This window comes from Dendropsophus ebraccatus, chromosome 12, assembly GCF_027789765.1.
Source record: "Dendropsophus ebraccatus isolate aDenEbr1 chromosome 12, aDenEbr1.pat, whole genome shotgun sequence".
In the NCBI taxonomy this organism is placed as follows: Eukaryota; Metazoa; Chordata; class Amphibia; order Anura; family Hylidae; genus Dendropsophus; species Dendropsophus ebraccatus.
Window position 1 is genome coordinate 24456853 of NC_091465.1, and position 22392 is coordinate 24479244.

The window sequence follows — 22392 nt, forward strand, 5'->3', positions numbered from 1 at the left end:
CTTTCCAGCACTGTGCTCTACTGCAGGTCCAGTGTTCCATAGTAATATCCACAGCATAGGCAGGGGTGAGACTCCCTTGTCTCCGGCTCCCCTAGGGATCTAGTCTCATTACCCATGAAGGTTGGGTAGCTAGCTGCAGAAACAAACAACATGTTCTACCTAGCCTGAAGCCAGGCACTAACTTCCCCCAGCTAAAAGGGAAGTTGTCACTATAAGAAAGGGAAGTGTGTGTGTGTAGTTAGACCTAGTGTTAGCTACAGCTGTGATGTGAGAGTGTGACATCTAGTGGTTGGAGTAAGGAACAGCAGCCTCCGTTCCTAACCTGTGAGACACTTTTACCAAGGTGTAAGAAAAGAAAGAAAAACACATAGTGGGACACCACACATCCTTGCAAGGCCGCATATCAGAAAGCTGTAGCTTGAAGTAGGAAATTTACTAAAATGGCCATGTACTCCCCTTGTCCAGTGACAACAAATCTGTTTGGACCTCACTACATCCCAACAGAACATGTGAGTATCATGTGTTGCTTGAAAAAGGATTCTAGGTTATGATGATAAGAGATTACACTCCTACTTAGCATTTCTGGGTAATAAACTGGACACAAACTTCAATCACCATTCATCATGGACTGGGATAGAAAGAGCAAGCTTAGAATTAAGGTGTTGCTTTTCAAGCCTTAGAGATAGCCAGCTTATTCTGGAGCAGCCATCCTGTACTTCATTAGCAAGTGACATATTAGAGAGATGTCTATTTGAACATTGCCACCAGCTGCAGAGCACAGTACACAAACACACAAGAGCAAATAGTGTCTTATTTTCATGTCCTCTATAATCACGCAATCTACATTACCAGCAAAACCAATGGCACCACGCCGCTCGCATTCATGGGGCTCCTGGTGGAGATGTCTGCAAGCTCCCTTATTGTCCTTATAATAATTACCAGTTGTTTGCCGTCCAGGGCTTTGATGAAACAGGAAAACTCGAGTAATCTGCCATTTTTTAGCTTACCTGGAGACCTCAAACTGGGCGGCCTTTTTGCTATTCATAATGAAGCTGAAGTATCAGGTAACTGGAGGAATGGAACCACACAATGCAAAAAGTAAGGAGCTTATCTTAGTTCATAAGGATGTAATATCCATATCTATCTATCATCTATCTATCTATCTATCTATCTATCTATCTATCTATCTATCATCTATCTACTATCTATCTATCTATCTATCTATCTATCTTCTATCTATCTATCTATCTATCTATCCATCCTAATATCTATCTATCTATCTATCTATCTATCTATCTATCTATCTATCTATCTATCATCTATCTCCTATCTATCTATCTATCTATCTATCTATCTATCTATCTATCTATCTATCTATCATCTATCTACTATCTATCTATCTTCTATCTATCTATCTATCTATCTATCTATCTATCTATCTATCTATCTATCTATCCATCCTAATATCTATCTATCTATCTATCTCCTATCTATCTATCTATCTATCTATCTATCTATCTATCTATTTATCTATCTATCTATCTATCTATCTATCTATCTATCTATCTATCTATCTATCTATCCATCCTAATATCTATCTATCTATCTATCTATCTATCTATCTATCTATCTATCTATCTATCTATCTTTCTATCTATCTATTACAGTTGTAAGAATGGCCCTCTTGTCTATGGTTTGTGTCGGCTTCTTATCCAGATAGTTCTCTATAGACATAGCAGACATGGCAGCCTTGGAGAACCACTCTTGTATTGAAAAAAAAATAGAAATAGGGACATAATGTACATTTGGACGAGGACGAGGCCTATTGTATAGACAAGGATTAACACTAATCTGCATTTAGTACTGTTGCAAAATCCCCTACATACAGAGTGAAAATCCATAGAAAAAATTAGAGTATTCCCTTAGATTTATCCAAAAGAATTTTTTTTGTACGCATAGAGCCTTAAGGTTCCCTATAGGTATGTTTAAATAATGTAAATGATAACATTTATTGATGTAACAGAATTCTTCTAATGGGTGTGAAATTTTAAAATATTACAAAAAGTTGATGGCCTGGTATAGAGTACTCCAGAGAAGTAGTATCAAAAACGTATATATTTGTCAATTACTTCTGTTTAAAAAAATTTCAAGCCTTCCAGTACTTACCAGCTGCCATATGTCCTGCAGGAAATGGTGTATTGTTTTCAGTCTGACACAGCGCTATCTGCTGCCACCTCTGTCCATGTCAGGAACTGTCGAGCAGGAAAGGGTTTTCTATGGGGATTTTCTACTGCTGGACAGTTCCTGACATGGACAGAAGTGGCAGCAGAAAGCACTGTGTCAGACTGAAAAGAATACACCACTTCTTGCAGGACATTCAGCAGCTGATAAGTACTGGAAACCTTGAGAGTTTTTTTTAAAGTAATTTACAAATCCTTATAACTTTCTGACACCAGTTGATTTAAACAAAAATTCTTTCACATAGTTTTCAGAATATTCAAGCCAGAGGGACTCCTTTTATATTGTAGACTGACTCAGAATTGGTGCAGTATCTTGGGGGTACACTGCGTGTTTTGGGTGTCTATGAATGCCACATGACTGTATGCCTTTCCTCCATGACTCTCTTCACAGCTTTAATCCCAATGAATTCATGGCACTTCTGGCTATGAAGTTTACTGTAGATGAAATTAACAAGAGCACCAAGCTTCTGCCCAATGTCAGCCTGGGCTATGACATCTATGACACCTGCTACAATATAAAAGTCATCCAACAAGCGTCCTTGAAGCTTCTCGCTGAAAGAAATGACTCTGTCATACAGGTCCTATGTAATTACACGGACTACAAGACGAAGGTAGTGGCAGTGATAGGACCATCCACATCTAACATGGTTTTGGCCACTGGGAAAATGTTCAGCTTCTTCCAGTTACCACAGGTAGGTACCAATCATCTGATATCTTTATGGTTATTCTTTATAATGGAATCATGGCGAATGACTGGCTCACAAGACAATGGACTAACATTTGTTCTCTGCCTGCTCTGTCCTCATGGTCGGAGATAAATATCCATAGTAGGTCTATGATCTCATCTCCTGCAGCAAGATGGGGAGAGAAGCACTTAGCTGAGCACTTCTTTCCTCTTGTTCTAGTGATTGGTGGGGATCGGACCACCCAGATCTGAACTGTTTTTAGGAAAAGCAAGATAGTAACACTTTAAGGCTATGTTCACACAACAATATTCTATGGCCAAAATAGCGGACGTTGTTTTGAGTACAAAACAATGGCCTTGGTTTAGCATGTTCTGACGGCCGTCATTGCAATAACCGCTGGTGAAGTTCAAAGTTAAAGATGGCCCTTTTGAGTGGGTCCTTGATTTAAAGGTCCATTGATTTTAATACAAAGGACGGTGAAAAAAAGTACTATGTGTGAAAAACTTAAAATAACGACTGCAAATAAATGATAAGGACATTAATGCGAACAGCGGTTATTTTATACAGTGTGTGTACCAACGACCGTTGTTTCCATAGACTTCAATGGAAATTAAAACAACGGCAGTTAATTTAATTTCAAATGGTGGCCGTTATTTTGCATTGTGTTAACATGGCCTAAGGCACTTTGGGGGAGATTTATCAAACATGGTGTAAAGTGAAACTGCCTCAGTTGCCCCTAGCAACCAATCAGATTCCACCTTTCATTTTTCAAAGAGTCTGTAAGGAATAAAAAGAAAAATCTGATTGGTTGCTAGGGGCAACTGAGCCAGTTTCACTTTACACCAGTTTAATAAATCTCCCTCTTTATTTTCACACATAGGGGGAGATTTATCAAACTGGTGTAAAGTAAAATTGGCTCAGTTGCCCCTAGCAACCAATCAGATTCCACCTTTCATTTTCCAAGAAATCTGTGAAGGATGAAAAGTGGAATCTGATTGGTTGCTAGGGGCAACTGAGCCAGTTTCACTTTACACCATGTTTGATAAATCTCCCCATAGTGCTTTATTTCTATGCCATTTTTATAGTATTTCTTATCCTTTGTGTTTTACAAAAGTGATTTCTTTTACAAAAGTAAATAAGTGTCTATTAATAATGAGCAAACTTGCTGAACTGTTCGGGTGCGCAACGTTCTCTGAGCCTAAACACTCTTTGACTTTCAGCGACTGAAGAAATTGGATGCCACCCTAGGGCTGCCAGGAAAACATGGATACAGCCTATGGCCTATGGCTGTATCCATGTTTCCAGGACTCCCTAGGGCCGCATCCAACTTCTATAGCCATCACTGTTCAAATGCCCAGTCATTGGCTGATTGGAAAAGTTATCAGTATTGGTCACACATCTTAGGAGACGTGCGGCTAATAACAATGAATATTAATGGCCGCACGAATGAATCGGCAATTGTTCAGGTGGCCCACAGTATACATGATCTGACTGATCATGCAATGTTAATACACATAGAGCAAGCACCGATCTCGCCAATCAAAACTCATTTGCAGCTTGGACAGACAAAAATTGGTCAATGTAAAAGGACGCTTATAAATCATAGCCACTTTTTAATCCACAAACAGCACCATTCTTGGGCCCAATTTGGGTGTTGTTTTTTTGTAGCTTAGTTCCATTGAAGTTTATGGACCTATTTGGCATATATTACCACACTGGACAGGGATGGTGCTGTTTTTTTAATAAAGTAGCTGTGTCTTCCTTTAAAGGAGAAGTTTAAGCAAATTAATTATTTTTTTAACAAGTGATGGGGAGGATAAAAAAAATAACATATTCTTACCTCCCCTGAATCGGGGAAGATAAGAACACGTTATTTCTTTTATCCTCCCCAGCACTTGTTAAAAAAATGATTTGCCCGGACTTCTCCTTTAAGGTGCTCATCCACCTTAGGCTAAAGTTTTCAGCAGTATCAGCTGCCTGTGTAAAGTGTATGGCAGCCTCCCTACTGTCCCCTGATAGATGACGTTGGGATCATTGGATTTTAACCACTATTGCTCTGGGAGAGATAAGCCACCGCTAGAAGAGTCTGGCTGTTGCTTACCTCTCCACACAGAAGAAAGCAGAACATGCTGAATGTTTATGTGTATCTGTCGGCCAAGCCAATGTTCATCCACACAGTATATGACTACCTTTAGTTGCAGAAAAACAATTGACTTGTGGTGACCTCTCCATGCCCTCCATCTCTTCTCAGGTCAGCTATTGGGCTTCCAGCGACAGGTTAAATGACAGGTCCTTATACTCCTCATTTCTGCGCACCGTCCCTGGTGATCATACACTAGTGCAAGGAATGGTGCAGCTACTTAAAGGATTCCAATGGAACTGGATAGCAATAATAGCCAGCAGTAACGAATATGGAAAAGAAGGACTTTACCAGTTTGCATTGTCCGTTTCCCAACAAGACATCTGCATTGCTTACCAAGCCTATATCCCGCAGAACATTAGTGACCCCGGCTTTAACACCTCTATACAAGAAATACTAAGAGATATTCAGATGACTGGGGTCAATGTCACCATTGTGTACTCCACCTTACCAGAAGCTCAGGCTTTCTTTAAAGTGGTCATCCAGTCACAGCAGAAAATGGTCTGGATTGCAAGTCCGACGTGGTCACAGGCTCTATCTATCCAGCAACTACCAGGCCTCCGATCCATTGGCACAGTTATAGGTTTCAGTGTAAAAAGAAAGACAATATCTGGATTTCAGGACTATGTGCTCAACGTATTACGCCAGATAGAACAGGAAAAGCGTCTTCTTCTTAATTCTAGTTCTAATGGCCAGTATGTATTCCAGACCCGGGACCTGCAAGAACAATGCCGGTCGTGTAGCATGCTAACCACAGGGGACATCACAATGCTGCAGGAACCAGTAAAGCTAGGGGTGGCCTACCAAGTCTATACTGCTGTATACTTCATAGCCCAAGCTATACACAATGTAATGGGTTCTCCAAGGTGTAATCTGCAGGCGGAAGCATCCAATATCCTTCCATGGCAAGTAAGTGCTAGCTTTATTGGAAAGCTAATCTCTCCCGTGGGGCTTCTTAGAGAGTGCACTATGACCTTTGGCTATTAGCATCACTGTCACCGACTTTCATTATTTTTGTAGGATCAATGGTCATTGACTTTTGTGTGTCACTGATATAGGGGGAAGTCTATCAACTTTGACCAAGCATGGGAGACTAGATGCTATCTGTAACCCCACAGTGATTATTACTTTAGCTCACAGTAGAATGGGGGTGGGCCCGTAGCTCTTGGGCTCCATGGCAGCTCTTATGCTTCCTTCCATGGAGAGAACATCTAGATTTATGTTTACAGAATTACAATATAAGCAACTAATTTTTTCAATTGCCAAAAAAATAACTGATCCCTAGTGATTATGGGATCCAGTAGAAAATTTTAAAGGGGTATTCCGTTCAAACATAACTTTTCATATGTTGCTGCCCATGGTGAGACTAACAATTCATTCCAACCTTGTTATTATCTATTCAGTCTCCTTCCCCTAGTTTTCAGCTGCTGTTTTTTTTGCTAAAGACACAAAAAACTTAGTATGAGCTTTTCTCTCCGTCTCCCTCCCTTCTGAGGCAGCTGATGTAAGCAAGTCCCTGGCAGGCTTCATCTGCAACATTGTAGTTTTTTTGTTATGCTGGGAGCGTTAATCTGAGGTCAAGCTGATGAACTCACTGTGATTAACCCTCTTAGCATTACAAAGTTGTAGATACAGCCTGCCAGAGACTCATTTACATCCACTATATGGGAAGAGAGTGGAGGAGGTGGAGAGGAGAGAAAAGCTCACACACAGATTTTTGTGTCTTCAGCAGAAAGCAGCAGCTCAGAACTTGGGGAAGGAGACTGAATAGATAATAACAAGTATGGAAGGAATTTTTAGTCTCACCATGGGCAGCAACATAAGAAAAGTTATGTTTTAGGGGGTTGTATTGGATTTGAGTTACCAATACCTTAATATATCTGTTGATTTAATTTTATGTGATTGTCACATGTTTTCCTTAAAGCTTCTTCAGGAACTGAAATATGGGAACATCACAGTGGATGATATTATTTTTGACAGCTACGGTAACCCAAATGTTGGCTTTGATATCCTAACCTGGACGTACATAAAGAAAAGCCCATTCTTGACAGTGGGAAGATTCCAGGAAAAACTGATATTAAAAATATCTCAGATTACCTGGCACAGTACAAAGGTAATACGGGATTGTTTACATTCTCTAAAAAGCCTTAAAGTGGTTCTTTGTTAATTGTTTTTCCTTTCAAAATCAACTAATGTCCGAATGTTATATAGATTTGTAATTTACTTCTATTTAAAAATAAATCTCAAGTCATCCAGTACTTATCAGCTGCTGTATGTCCTGCAGGAAGTGGTGTAATCTTTCCAGTCTGATACAGTGCTTTCTACTGCCACCACTGTCCATGTCAGGAACTGTCCAGAGCAGGAGAGGTTTTCTATGGAGATTTGCTACTGCTTTGTACAGTTCCTGAAATGGACAGAGGTGGCAGAAGAGAGCACTGTGTCAGACTGAAGGGAAAACACCACTTCCTGCAGGACATACAGCAGCTGATAAGTACTGGAAGACTTGAGAATTTAAGTAGAAGTAAATCAGAAATCTATATAACTTTTTATACCAGAGTACCACTGCCATACACGTACAGCAAAAGTTTATTGGTAGAACATAGAGCTCCACATACAGTGGGTACTGGAGGTATATTACAGCTGCTAATAATGACTGGATGGGAGATAATTGGGATCCTGGAAATTTAAATGCTATTGGCAATACTAGCCGCGGCATATAAGTGGTCAGACAGAGAGGGGCATGATGCCAAAATAGTTATTTTGCTCACATTGCATAAAAAAAGAAATAAAGCGCAAACAAAAAGCTGCTTAAAACCATTACACATTGTATTCATAGTTTTAGAAGTCAACACAACTTCTACTTTTTTTTCAAATTTTTAAGACAAAAGATAAAACTGGTATCATACGTATTATACTGACATGATATATAAAGCTATGCAAATAATATCATTTTCTTATTGCAAAGTAAACTCCATAAAAGCTCAATCCACAAGAAGTAGCAACACCGACACTACCTTACATAGGCAGCATGCGGCTGTATATAGGCACCGGGTTTTTGGATGCACAGTATATAAAGTCACTGGTTGGTGCTCACTTTCTCCCAAAAAAAAATTATATATGTATACAAGATAATCCAAAAATGGAGAAAATAGGAGAGGGCACTCACCATTAGTTGTGATCTTCTTTATTACGCTGTTCTGATAAAAAACACACAGGACATACGGGGCTACTGTGTAGGACGCCAGCACTGAGATGAACAGAGATAACAGCTGGTTCGCGCTCATGTGCACTTCTTCGGACGCATGTGCATGATCCAGCTGTTACCTCTGTTCATCTAAGTGCTGGCGTCCTACGCAGTGGCCACGCATGTCCTGTGTGTTTTTTATAAGAACACGGTAATAAAGAAGATCACAACTAATGGTGAGTGCCCTCTTCTATTTTCTCCATTTTTGGATTATCTTATATACATATATATTTTTTCTGGGAAAGTGAGAACCAACCAGTGACTTTATATACTGTGCATCCAAAAACACACAGGACATGCGGGGCTACTGTGTAGGATGTCAGCTGGTTCACGCGCATGAGCGCTTCTTCGGACACATGCACGCGAATCTGCTGTTACCTCTGTTCATTTAAGTGCTGGCGTCCTACGCAGTAGCCCTGCGTGTCCTGGGTGTTTTTTTTATCAGAACATCCTAATAAAGAAGATCACAACTAATGGTGAGTGCCCTCTCCTATTTTCTCCATTTTTAGAAACTCCATAAAAGCAAAGCCCCCAAAAAACCTGAATTTGTGCAGTTTTCATTCTCACCACTAGGCCTAAACCTAAGCTGAGACTGTTCTGCCTATGATAATAGGGAGGAGACTGCTTGAAAGCGATATCTACAGCAGGACAGTAAAGGTAACATCTGTATATGGCTATGTTCACACTATGTAATTTTTAAGTAAAGAACAGTCGCTGATTACATTAGAATCAGCGTCCGTTCTTTACTCCAGGGGCGGCATTAAAGTCAGTGAACAGTGTCCCGAAATTATAGCAGCGGCAGCCGCACCTTACATTGAAGTGAATGGTTAATTGACTTGCGGGCACACCCACAGGCACGCCTGCAGTCAATGTTAAAAAAAAGAACATTCCTGCAGCCGATACAGAGGTATCAGCTGCAGGAACGTCCTGAATGCAGCCCGGCAGCCGACAGTTTAAGAGCGTCTGTTGCTATGCCGTGTGAACATAGCCTATAGAAGAAGTATCCACAATAATGTATTCTATTCATGTCAATGGGACAGTGTCCGTCTATTGTTGCCTATGTCTAGGAGCTTGCTGTAAAACAAAACTCTTAATACTGTTGAAAACAAGATGGAGGCCCCCATCACAATGTACAAAAATGAAAATAAAATAAAACCAGGAAACAAAAACAGGTTAGAAAACAAAAACCTTTCAGCTTCTGTTCCTATTCAGTAACAAAAAAAAAAGTTTAGGTGATACATGCACTTTAAATAAAAAGAAACGTTACCTATAATGCATCCTAAACACATTATTTAATAAACAACTCCTTTGAGAGTGATTGAAAGGTAAAAATAAATACACAACATTTATTTGTGAAAACCACAAGGTGGCGCCATCCTGCTAGAATTAAGACTTCTCTTACTCAGTAAAGGATAAGAAAATACTATATGGGAAAAAAACAAATATGTAGTGAATAAATATCACCTCCATTCTATGACTGAACAAAACTCCTTGTACTAAGACCAATATTATCAATATTAACACTATCTAAGGCCCAAATAATACCGCCACACTATTACTATTACCATTATCCTCACAGGCTCCCTACCGTTTCCCCACTAACAGTGTTCCTCTCAGACCCTACAGTCATGAAGCTTCTTATAGTACCTATCCTTGTGTTCCCTACAGAGTAATCGACGCAGACACCATTGTGCCCCTGGACAGTAATAATGCCCCATTGTGCCCCCCTAATAGTAATATGTCCATTGTTGGTTTCCCTACAGAGTAATAGACACAGACACATTTGTGCCCCTGGACAGTAATAATGCAGCTCTGTCCTTTTTGCCCATCATACAATAAAATGTCCATCTTTGTGTCCCCTAAAACATTATAACATCTGTATGCCCCCCAGAAAATATTAAAGGGGTATCTCACCAAACAAATTTATCTTTCAAATCAACTGGTGCCAAAAAATGCCAGAGACTTATAATTTATTTCTATAAAAAAAAATCTCAAGTCTTCCAGCACTTATCAACTGCTGTATGTCCTGCAGGAAGTGGTATTCTTTCCAGTCTGGAGAGCAGCAGTTTTCTATGGGGATTTTATCCTGTTCTGGACAGTTCCTGACATGGGCAGAGGTGGCAGCAGAGAGCACTGTGTAAGACTGAAGAGAATACACCTAGGATTTCACTGCATTGAGCGCTTTCACTAGCAGCCGGCAGTGTTATCGTTTGGCTGGTCTCCCTGAGATCAGCGATCTGTTTCTATTAAGACTGGAGAGAATACACCACTTCCTGCAGGACATACAGCGGCTGATAAGTACTGAAAATGAGATTTTGGAATAGAAGTAAATAACAATAATAATAATAATAATAATAATTATAATAATACCCCCTTTCAGGTCCAAAAATCCCAATCCCTGCCTGTGTAATAGGGTTCCATTGATCCAGATAGACACCAGGGTTAATATCTGACAGCGTTTCCCAGTTCTGACCTGGTTATTCTCTTGATCTTTCCCTTTATTTGCCGCCAGCCTTGACCTTTTGCCCATTACCCCTGTTTACTGAACTCAGCCTGCCCTGACCTTGGTCTAATGGACTATGCCGTCTGTCTGCTCCTATAGAAGCACACTACATTGCTACAGGTTCTACATTGAGGGTAGCAACCTAGGGGCTCCCTGCAGCCATCTCCATATCCCTATACTGGGTAGACTACCCTCCTCAGCTACTCCCCAGCATTGTACCCGCTGACGTATGCCGTGTATCGGTACAGATTATAAATGAGGTCACCCTATTGTAAGCTGACCCATCTATCTAGGGATATGCAGACTGCGATTTTCTATGTAGTCATTGTTAGGATCATTCCTCATCATTAGAAGGGTTAATGGTGCAGAATATGTGCTGTGCTGGCGGTGGTTACGGGCGGCCTCCAGCTGCGAGAACAGTCAGAGGCTGCAGTCAGTAACCTGCAGAGCAGCACTCTCCGGTAAATGCGGTGCTGTATGCTAACACCGCCTGCGAGAATCAATAATGCAAACACAAGAAATCAACACGAAATGAGGAAGAAAATGACAGCGGCAACAGCAAACCCTCGGAGTGCCTCCGTGCAGATCATGGTATCCCTCTATTATCTATTTATTCAGCCTATTGAAATATTCATGCAAGAAATTCTCCGAGCAAACATTCCGAGCTTTGCATCTTTAGTGCATAGTATCTACATGTTTACAATGCAAAGAGAGTCCTGCGGAAGGTGCAGATGGTTGGTACCATCAGGGCTCTTTAAAGGGGTAGTTCACTCAAAAAAAAAAATTCTTTCAAATCAACTGGTCCTAGCAAGTGCCAGAGATTTGTCATTTTTTTTCTAATAAAAAAATCTCACGTTTTCCAGTACTTATCAACTGCTGTATGTTCTGTAGGAAGTGGTATTCTTTCTAGTCTGGAGAGCAGGAGAGGTTTTCTATAGGGATTTGCTACTGTTCTGGACAATTCCTGATATGGACAGAGGTGGCAGTAGAGAACACTGTGTGAGACAGGAGAGAATACACTACTTCATGCAGGACATACAGCAGCTGATAAGTACTGGAAGACAAGATTTTTTTTTAAATAGAAGTAAATTACAAATCTCTGGCACCAGATGATTTGAAAGAAAATTTTTGGGGGGTGAACTACCCCTTTAAAGAACCTAAGAATCCTGACATCCACACCTTCCGGACACTCTTTGCATTGTAAATATTTCGTTTTTAAATAGAAGTAAATTACAAATCTCTGGCACTAGCTGGGACCAGTTGATTTGAGAGAATTTTTTTTCTTGTGAACTACCCCTTTAAGGCACATAAATTTGAGCACTATCCCTTAGATCCAGGGGTGCAGAGGTTGGGAAATGTTCTTCAGATTTCCATATCTTTTATTAAATAGAATTCTGGTTGTCTATATCTTCGTAGGTTCCTGAATCCACCTGCTCCAGGCAATGCTCCGAGGGTCAAATCAAAGAGTTCATAGATTTCAAGACTTGCTGCTTCGAGTGTTTTACCTGCCCTGAAGGAACCTACGTGAACTCTACAGGTTGTTGTTCTAGCTTTATCTGTAGTTTTTTTTTATATTGTTGACATTGAAGTCTCATGACATACAGTTGTGGACAACACCAATGGCTCTCCTGGTTGTTTGGTACATGTCCACATATTTCTGAACGCCCTTTTATTCTAAAGACATTCAAGAAAAGTTACCCTGACCTGACATAAATCTAACAAGAAATAAAGAATAAACATAGTATATGACATGGATAAGATTGAAGGGGTTATCCAGGCATATGAATTTTTCTTGGAGTGCTATAAGAACAAAAACAAGTCGTACTCACCTACCTTAATTGTGTCATGGTGTTTTGTGCTTTAAAACATATGTTTGTGAAACATATAGTGCAAATATATATATATATATATATATATATATATATACAGTATATATATATATATATATATATATATATATATATATATATATATATTTTTATACTGGCACCTTGGATTACGAGCATAATTAGTTCCGGGATCGCGCTTGTAATCCAAATCCACTCTTAAACCAAAGCAAATTTTCCCATAGGAAATCATTGAAATGCTGGCAATTGGTTTCACACCCCCAAAATAATATTTTTTTTATTCTGAATAAGATATAAGACAAACATAACAAACATTTGGAAACAGCTGAATATGTGATATTATACGTTACTGTACAGTATAGCAATCAGCATGTGGAGTATAATGTATAGTCAGGGCATAAACCTGAAAAACAGCAGCAGTTTGTCGATAGAGGATAGAACAGTAGATCCCCATAATGCAGTAGTGTAGTACAACAGGCTAGAATAGAGAAGCAGGTCTGCTGTCAAGGGTCTGAGTGGTCACATGACAGGAATGAGAAAGGGGGGGGGGGTTGTTCGGCATGGACCAATCAGGAAGTGAGAATCACAGAGCTGTGCAAGAGGACAGTGACGTGTGTGTATAGCAGGTAGTGTGAGTGCAGGCACATTATAGCAGCAGTGTGTATAGCTGAGAGTAAGTGCAGGCGCATTATAGCAGCAGTGTGTATAGCTGAGTGTAAGTTCAGGCACATTATAGCAGCAGTGTGTATAGCTGAGTGTGAGTGCAGGCACATTATAGCAGCAGTGTGTATAGCTGAGTGTAAGTTCAGGCACATTATAGCAGCAGTGTGTATAGCTGAGTGTAAGTTCAGGCACATTATAGCAGCAGTGTGTATAGCTGAGCGTAAGTTCAGGCACATTATAGCAGCAGTGTGTATAGCTGAGTGTGAGTGCAGGGCCATTATAGCAGCAGTGTGTATAGCTGAGTGTAACTGCAGGCACATTATAGCAGCAGTGTGTATAGCTGAGAGTAAGTGCAGGCCCATTATAACGGCAGTGTGTATAGCTGAGTGTAAGTGCAGGCACATTATAGCTGCATTGTGTATAGCTGAGTGTAAGTGCCAGCACATTATAGCAGGAATGAAGAGGATGGGAAACACAAGAGCTGACAGAGACTGCAAGGAAAATGAAGGAATGAGCAGGGCAGATTTAAGGCACATAGAGAGGGGTTACAGCTATGAAGAGATTACCTCCACAGTCCTGTCCCCTGATGCAAGCTTCAGCCTGAAGTGGATCTGCTGTGAAGGTGATGGAGACTTCCTGGGTCAGAGTACAGTGCTGTATACCCCGCTATGCAGACCATGCCCCTCCCCCGCACGGCCTCCACCCAGTACAGGGAGCTCCTAAACCAAAGCAATGCTCCTAAACCAAGTCACAATTTTTAAAAACTGTGAGCTCTTAAACCAAAACGCTCTTAAACCAAGTTACTCTTAAACCAAGGTACCACTGTGTATAGATAGGTACACAGCTTTAGTTAATACTTTACTTCAGTACATGGTGCCAATAATGTTGATCACATCTGTATGGCGTCTCTATATAAGGTCTTATGTATAATGGCCCAGTACAGCCCCTAAGTTGTATGGAGCTGTAATAAGACTCTTATGAACATTTAAGGGGTCAAAATTTACCTTTATTTGCCTACAATGTTTGTTTGTTGGATATGCAACATGGTTCATTGCTTCTAGGGGAGAATATCCAGATAATATGATACCATATGGAGGCAACATATGGTGGCATTTGACGTGCCAATGGCTTCAGTATAGGTCAATGAACACTACATAGAGCTATAGGCAGGCAAGGATGATCCAAAGTTGTAAAGGAATATCGAATAAACTTTATCTACATTTTATCAACCACAACACAGGAACAGGTTAGTCATGTGGTTGGATACACAGAACATCTAAAATGAACTGAACCTGGGCTGGACGCAGACAGCAGAGATCCCCAGTGCAAGAATACTGTATAGGTCTTCAGTAGAGATGAGCGCAACTCGAACATGCTTAAGCCCAATCATTGGGCGTTTAATTACCAGTGGCTGAAGAAGATGGATGCAGCCTTAGGCTATGTTCACACAACGTATATCTTCGTAAAATATACGTTAGTACGGAAATATATGCAATTTTTACGTGTATGGGATCCTGGCCGGAGCATATACACAGGGTATACGCTCCGGTCGGGATCCCTAGTGGCACCGCAAACAACTGACATGTCAGTGTCCCTGTCAGTGCACACTGTCAGTTTACACTGTGGAGCCGCTCGCTCCATAGTGTGCAGTGGAGAGTTCTGATGCGGGCGCGCACGGATGCACCCACATCAGAACCCTGCAGCCAAAAAGATTATCCGGCCTGTACTGCAGCACCGGCGGGGATGATCTTTTCAGAGACCGGCTATTCCGTGACCCGGCCGGGTCACGGAACGGACAGTCTCTTACAGTGTCTGCACATGGCCTTAAAGGTCAAGTTACAATACCATTTGATAAGAATATAATATTCTGTGTGTTGGCTAAAGACAGCAAAGGTGCCTCTACACCTTCAACAACTGTCGGCCATCCTCCCCATACACATGAACAGATGAACGTCCATATGTTCTGTATGGGAAGGAGTAAGCCACCACCTTTGAGAACAAAATGGGTTGGGCAGTGAAAAGCCATCACACTCAACCCCTATCTCCACAACATCATCTATTGGCCCCCATACACTTTATACTTTTGGTAAAACCTGCTGCCACTTGGGGGTTTGGCCAACTTTACTATAAAATGTATAGTAGCCTCAAAGGAGAAAAAGGAAGGCAGGAGGTGCGGGAACATAATAAACAATGTATAAGTACCTACCCTCGTGCCCCGTCGTGCAGCTCTTCCAGCTCTTCATGACCCAGCTGAGCAATTGCCTGCTCAGCCAATCATTGACTAGGCGGGACAACGCCCCAGTCACTGACTGGCTGAGTGGGTAATTGTTCCGCCAAGCCATGATGTTGCAGCTGGAAGAACAGGTTATGTGAGGTACCTGGACTCCAGCCAAAAATGACAGCTGTCAGCCATTAGCGAGTCCTGGAAGTGCTGCTACAGAGGCACAAGGACTGGTAAGTATACATTGTTTACCGGCCTTGCTTTTTTTATCTTCACTGGACTTCCCATTTAAGACATCTCACCCCTTTGAAAGATCCCCAGTGTGCAGCCACAGACTAATGATGGCCTCATTTATGAAAATGAGACTATACAGTAGTCATATTACTCAATATTTTTTTTTTAGCTCCCTCACTATAGTAAGCTGACTTATCTTTACTTCTTCCAGAATGTTCCCGATGCCCTGCCGGTCAATGGTCCAAACCAGGGAGCAGAAGCTGTCAACGTCCAACTCTTCTCTACTTATCATGGGGGAACTATTATGTTATGGCCCTCTTTGTGTTTATGGGACTCATCGTGTTGCTTATTTTTGGAGTCACTGTGATGATATTTTGGCACCGACATACTCCTCTGTACGTAGCTTCTGGCGGCTTCTATTGTTATATCATTTTGTTGGGTTTGTTGTGTATGTGTGTTTCGGTCTTATTTTATGTTGGAAAACCTACAGACTGGATGTGTCTTATACAGCAACCTCTACTCTCCTTGAGCTTCACCATCTTTCTGGGACCCTTACTGGTGAAATCCATGCAGCTCCTATTCGGCTCCCTGTCCCGCAAGTCATGCCTCTACTGGTTGGTAAACTCCGGGAGTTGGATCATTGTGATCTGTGCCTTCTTGGGTCAGGTCTTCTTCTGCACCTTGTTCGTGTGGTCTTCACAGCTCCTATCGGTAAAGGTGGGCTCTTTTGACGTTGCCTCCTTGTCTATATACGTGAGCTGTAAAAATGAGCCAATGCTGCAGTTTGCCTTGATGTTCGGCTACAATGGTCTTCTGGTTTTATGTTCCTTCAAATGTTCGTTCTTGGCGAGGAAACCAGTCCGCCAGTATTACATGGGAAGAGATATCACGATGGCGATGCTGAACGTCATTCTGGCCTGGATCTGTTTCATACCCACTTATGTCAGCACAGACATCACCTCCAAATCTCTCGTTCAGATGACTTTTATTCTTGGCAGCTGTTTGGGGGTTTTGTCAGCTGTGTTTTTCCCAAAATGCTACCTACTGATCTATAAAAAGGAACTCAATAGCAGTGAATATTTTGGGATATCCATTCCAGACCGGCGAGATGAAACTGCAAAGGAATAGAAAGACACTTTGACTTCTTCATCTCCTTCGGGACAATCTGGGAGATGTGGAGGGATTTAATAATAAATGAGTGCACGCTCCACAAACAATGTATGATATCTTTTATTCTGAATTAATTAAACAATGGTAGTCCAACAATATGAAATAAAATCTGTATACCCCAGGTGCAAAACTGCTTGTATCTTCTGGCTGTGCAACTGTAGGAAACCTTATATGACTTTGTAATTACTAACTTAGTCTACAATATTATATGCCACAGGTGCTGTTGACTGTCCATCTAAGAGGTTAGCCAATCAGGATCAGGGTACGGCTATGATTCTACTGCTGTTCTGAGGATCAGGATGAGGAGATACAGCTGGGGAGAGAGCATGGCTATATCCACTATATCCACAATCTACTTCCCGGCTATATCTCCCGATTGGCTAATTCTGACATTGTAAGTCTATGAGGCTACAGTGTCGGAATTAGAGAGAGGTCATGGAGTGGACTGCACGGCTGCCAAGCTCTTTCCCCGACTATATTTAGAGATGGGTAAGCTACAGTGAGATAGCTCTCTCTCTGTCTTATCTCTCTCAGAACGAGATCAATTATGCCTGACCCCTATTACCACCGACATTATCTGTTTGTGGTAGTTCTGGAGAGCCCCATACACCTTACATCCTAGTATACATCCTGTTAGACTCGGCACTCACCAAGTAGATATTTTCATTTATTCAGTGCAGTATGCATCAACATACAGCAAGTACACGTTTTGGCCAGACATGAGTCAAGCTGGTGAAGGCAATGCCTGGCTGAAACGTGTAGTTGCTGCATATTGATACATATGGCACTGAATAAAGCAAATGTTTCTTGACTTGGTCTCAAAATTCCCCAGATTTAGGTCTGATTAAAAATCTGTGGAATGTTCTGGGGAAAAAAAGGTCTGATCCATGGATGCAGGACATGACAACTTCCTAGACTTTTAGAGTCTGCTACTAAGATCTTGGTTCCAGTTGCAACAGGACACCTTTAGAGGTTTTGTAGAGTCTACGCCTTGACAGGACAGAACTGTGTTGGTGGAAAATGGGGACCTACACAATATTAATTCTGATTCTGGTTTTTGCTGACCAGTTTATGTTTACATGTCTCCTACAGCTAAACTGTCTTAAAGCTTTCTTGGCTTGATGGGCTGGTTCTTTCTATGACAGGGAATATAGAGGCCAAAAATCTGGAGCAAACAAAAATTTTGGAGGAAACAAAAGATCAGACAGGTAAAAATCAAACGTGTCTGATTGCTGTTTAAACCTACAGTAGATGGGTGTAACTATGGGTGATGCAAAGGTGGCAGCTGAACTCCCTATAGGTCCATGTGTCTCATATGGATAGATCAATACCATAAATGGTGGGAGATAGTTGAAGGTCATGTAACACATTGTGCACAGGGACCCAGAAGCTTCAAGTTACCCTAACTGGGGCATCTCTTATAATAGTTCTTAGAACTTAACAATAGCAACATTGCTACGACCCTTGGGTAAGAGCCCCGTTGGATTGACCTGACGTTTCCATTGTCTACAAAGTAAATAAACCAATTTCCTTCTGAGCTTGCTATGTCCAATAAGTAACACCAGAGGACTAAAGCCCATGAAGATGTAGGATCCAAAGTTGGCTATGGTCAACAGGAATGATGAGGAGGAAGAGCCTCTCGTAAAGTTGTAGAAGTTAGTTGCCACAACATTGGCCCCCCAGCAGAGAACAAAGAGGATGACCAGAGTGGAAATCACCAAGGCTGCTTTACGTTCTGATGCCACTCGGTTGATATTTTTTTGTGCTGAGATGGTCTTAGAGTGCTGTTGTAGGGTATATAGAGTGCTTAAGTTAGTGCCTACCATGAGAATGACTGGTATAACCTCGTGAATTACCAGTGATGTAGTAACAAAGAGAAGGTTTGCTTCCAGCGTGGGAAAGTCCCATACACAGCCAAGTACAGGCCTGGTGCTGGTGCTGATCAACTGCACCGAGAAGGTGACATTAGACTCTATGCGGGTGGTATACAAGAAGGCAGGTATGAAATACAAACAGTTAAAGGTCCACAATACGCCCAAAACTTTCACTGTAGTCCAGAAGGCATTCCTTCTGATCTTTACATAATAGTTCTTGATGCTTATATAATGGAAAACACTCATTGAAAATGTTCCCCAAACACTCATAGATCTCAGCAGAGTCCAAATAAACATGAATATTTTACATAAGGTTGGGGAGAAGAAAATGTCCATACCATTCTGGAAAGTGACCACCAAAACGTTCCTCAAGATGGAAAGCAGAAGAAGAACAACTGTAAGGTTGGACAATATCAGGTCGGAAGCCGGCAGTGTCTTGTTCTCCAGAGCATTGCTTATGACTGTCAGAAGAACCAAGGTGTTGCCTAGTACTCCCGAACCCACCAGCAAGCCATAAAAAACCATGTCGATAGATGGCTGGGGCATCTTAGATATCCGGAGGCCTTGAAATCGTCCAAAATAATTACTAAATACAAGAAAAAAACATATATATATTAAAATTATAGATGTGGACTACAAAAAGAGAAGGCGGAATAAGAGAAAGGTTTAGCACTTTAGCTTATTAAAAGTATTTTCCACACAGTAGTGTACAAAGCTGTTCCCGCAAGTTTCTCAGTTCTCCTGTGGATACTATTGAAGATATATATATATATATATATATATATATATATATATATATATATATATACCTCTTTAAAGTCTTTTTCAGTTAGTACTCAACACCACCACACTCCTTCCACCTGCAAAAACAACTTCCCTCTAGCTGATGGTCTAACATCATGTTTACTTCATTTGCCAAAAAGATGGCTCCTTTCCAATCCTAAAATCTTGGCCTCTAATCCGCTGTTCACTGCCTGTTGTCAGGGGAAATCTGTCTCTAGTAACAGCTAGATCAGGTCGGAGAACAAGGAGTGGGGTCAAAACTTAGCATATGCTATGTGCAGAAGAGTAGGAGATCTTGGGCTGTATGCCTGAAAACTGAGCCAGTCTGCCTGCTGAGGATGATCCACATTGTTCCTTAAAGGTAAATCAAGGTCCTCTTCTCAACTCTCAGATGTCCCTAGTGAAACTACTAGTGTACTCACTATTGTATGTCCAGAGTGGTGTAGTGTAACCCCCTCCACCCCCACCACACACACACAAACAGACACTTTGAGGGGGATTTAGTCATATGCTGGTCTTAAATTAAGCACCTCTACCTTTTTTTGTGAATCTGGTTGGCTGTGTGCCCGACCCTGCTCCCGGAGCAACCAGTAGGTATAGATTTGAATCGCGATAAATGAGGCACAAGAGGCGGCCACACCTCCTCCCCATCGTGCCACAGCAGCCCCCCCCCAAACCCCACTGTGCGCCCATTGGGCAAGAAGTGGCAAATCTGGGCCTTCTCCATGGAGTACGCCCTTGCCGTAAATTTCATAAATGTCCCCCTTTGCTTCTCAGTTCACATTGCTGCTTAGTGTAACCCCTTCGTTGCTGCTGCTGTTGCATTTTGCTCACATAGCACCTCACAACCCCAGAGCATCAGTAACCCCTTCTCCCTCCACATGCTATCTATGGTAGTAAACTGCAACCACCCCACAGCATAGTGCCAGCCTGTTCAGTGCACTTTTACCAGCCCTATGTCATGGCATACACTCAGGACTAGGCCTTGTGCTGTGCTGTGATTGGTTAGGCAACTAAAGGAGGGAGTAGCTATGTGAATATTGCTGGCAAACAGCCCAGCTCTGGTCCTGTGCTGCCCCCCTGAAATGAAGAGAAAGAGAAGCACTCTGGAATCAAGTAATCATAAAATAAGTAATCATAAAAATAAGAATGTACAAATCACTACACAATGTTTAAAATGGTACTCTGTTAGAAAAAAAAATGTTTTTAAATCAACTGGTGTTGGAAAGCTATACAGGTTTGTATGTTACTTCCATTTACAAAATCTCCAGCCTTCCAGTACTTATCAGCTGCTGTATGTCCTGCAGGAAGTGGCATATGCTTTCTAGTCTGCTCTCTGCTGCCACCTCTGTCTATGTCAGGAACTGTCCAGAGGAGCAGTAAATCCCCATAGAAAACCTCTCCTGCTCTGGACAGTTCCTGACATGGACAGGGGTGGCAGCAGAGAGCACTGTGTCAGACTAAAAGAATACACCACTTCCTGCAGGGCATACATCGGCTGCTAAGTACTGGAAGGCGTGAAATTTTTAAACGTAAGTCATTTACAAATTTATATAACTTTCAAACTTTCTCACACCAGTTGCTAAAAAAATACAATTATATATGTATGTGTGTGTGTGTGTGTGTGTTTGTGTGTGTGTGTGTGTGTGTATAAATGAAACCCCTCAATGTGGAGAGAAATGCCTTCTGTCTCCACTGTGAGCCTGTTGTGCCTGATAGTCAATGCAGCAAAACAATTGAGATCTGCCCCAATAATGTAATGGCAATGAACACAACATCCTATTATTTGGCAGCAGAAGCAGGAGTGAGCCACGCTGTATATAACCCTATCACCCTATTACTCTTTATTACTCCCTGGCAGACATGTATACCAGAAGTCCCAATGCTCTGCCATCTCCATAGCATGCAGGGCCACACTGACTCCATTGACTTTACCTTCATATTTATTAATGCACAAAAAATGGCTTCTATGTAATATAATATATAGTCATTTATGCCAACTTCTTACCATCCTCTATAACAGTTTATTCTCTGCCTGCTGCTGCTGCTCAGTTATTCAGGTAAGTAGTACGTTTCTACTATGTGTAAAACAATAGAGAATATCTATCTATCTATCTATCTATCTTCTATCTATCTATCTATCTATCTATCTATCTATCTATCTATCTATCTATTCATCTATCCATCCATTCATTCATTGCCTATCTATCTATCTATCTATCTATCTATCTATCTATCTCCTATCTATCTATCTATCTATCTATCTATCTCTATTACCTATCGATCTATCTATCTATCTATCTCCTATCTATCTATCTATCTATTCATCTATCCATCCATTCATTCATTGCCTATCTATCTCCTATCTATCTACTTATCTATCTATCTATCTACTTATCTATCTATCTATCTATCTATCTATCTATCTATCTATCTATCTATCTATCTATCTCTATTACCTATCGATCTATCTATCTATCTATCTATCTATCTATCTATCTATCTATCTATCTCCTATCGATCTATCTATCTATCTATCTATCTATCTATCCCATATCTATCTATCTATCTATCTATCTATCTATCTATCTATCTCCTATCTATCTATCTATCTATCTATCTATCTATCTATCTATCTATCTATCTATCTATCCCATATCTATCTCCTATCTATCTATCTATCTATCTATCTATCTATCTATCTATCTATCGATCTATCAACACAAGAATGTTTCATATCCAAAATTAATAAGCACTTCCATGCACTTCCCCCAATCACCTGTATAG

The 22392-nt window shown here is 41.1% G+C and overlaps 2 protein-coding genes across 5 annotated transcripts in view; one reads left to right on the forward strand and one right to left on the reverse strand.

Annotated features, from left to right (window-relative positions):
* Positions 1–883: 883 nt before the first annotated feature.
* LOC138768678 (taste receptor type 1 member 3-like) lies at positions 884–17063 on the forward strand. The gene is made up of 6 exons (XM_069946629.1): positions 884–1098; positions 2632–2932; positions 5178–5975; positions 6991–7179; positions 12230–12350; positions 15990–17063. The coding sequence occupies exons 1-6, from the start codon at positions 884–886 to the stop codon at positions 16904–16906; spliced, it is 2541 nt and encodes an 846-aa protein (XP_069802730.1). The 3' UTR covers positions 16907–17063.
* The window catches only part of LOC138768973 (olfactory receptor class A-like protein 4), a 36164-nt gene continuing 30791 nt past the window's right edge, over positions 17020–22392 (reverse strand). For all 4 annotated transcript variants that reach the window (XM_069947087.1, XM_069947088.1, XM_069947086.1 and 1 more), the window contains one exon: positions 17020–19408. In XM_069947087.1, coding sequence (XP_069803188.1) covers positions 18379–19368 — 990 coding nt within the window. In that variant the 5' untranslated portion in view covers positions 19369–19408 and the 3' untranslated portion in view covers positions 17020–18378. The remainder of the gene's footprint in view (positions 19409–22392) is intronic.

Coding starts and splice junctions, on each gene's coding strand:
- LOC138768678 (XM_069946629.1), top strand. CDS start 884: ATGGGGCTCCTGGTGGAGATGTCTGCAAGCTCCCTTATTGTCCTTATA. Junction 5,976..6,990: donor CCAATATCCTTCCATGGCAA/GTAAGTGCTAGC, acceptor TTTTCCTTAAAG/CTTCTTCAGGAACTGAAATA. Junction 12,351..15,989: donor AACCTACGTGAACTCTACAG/GTTGTTGTTCTA, acceptor TACTTCTTCCAG/AATGTTCCCGATGCCCTGCC.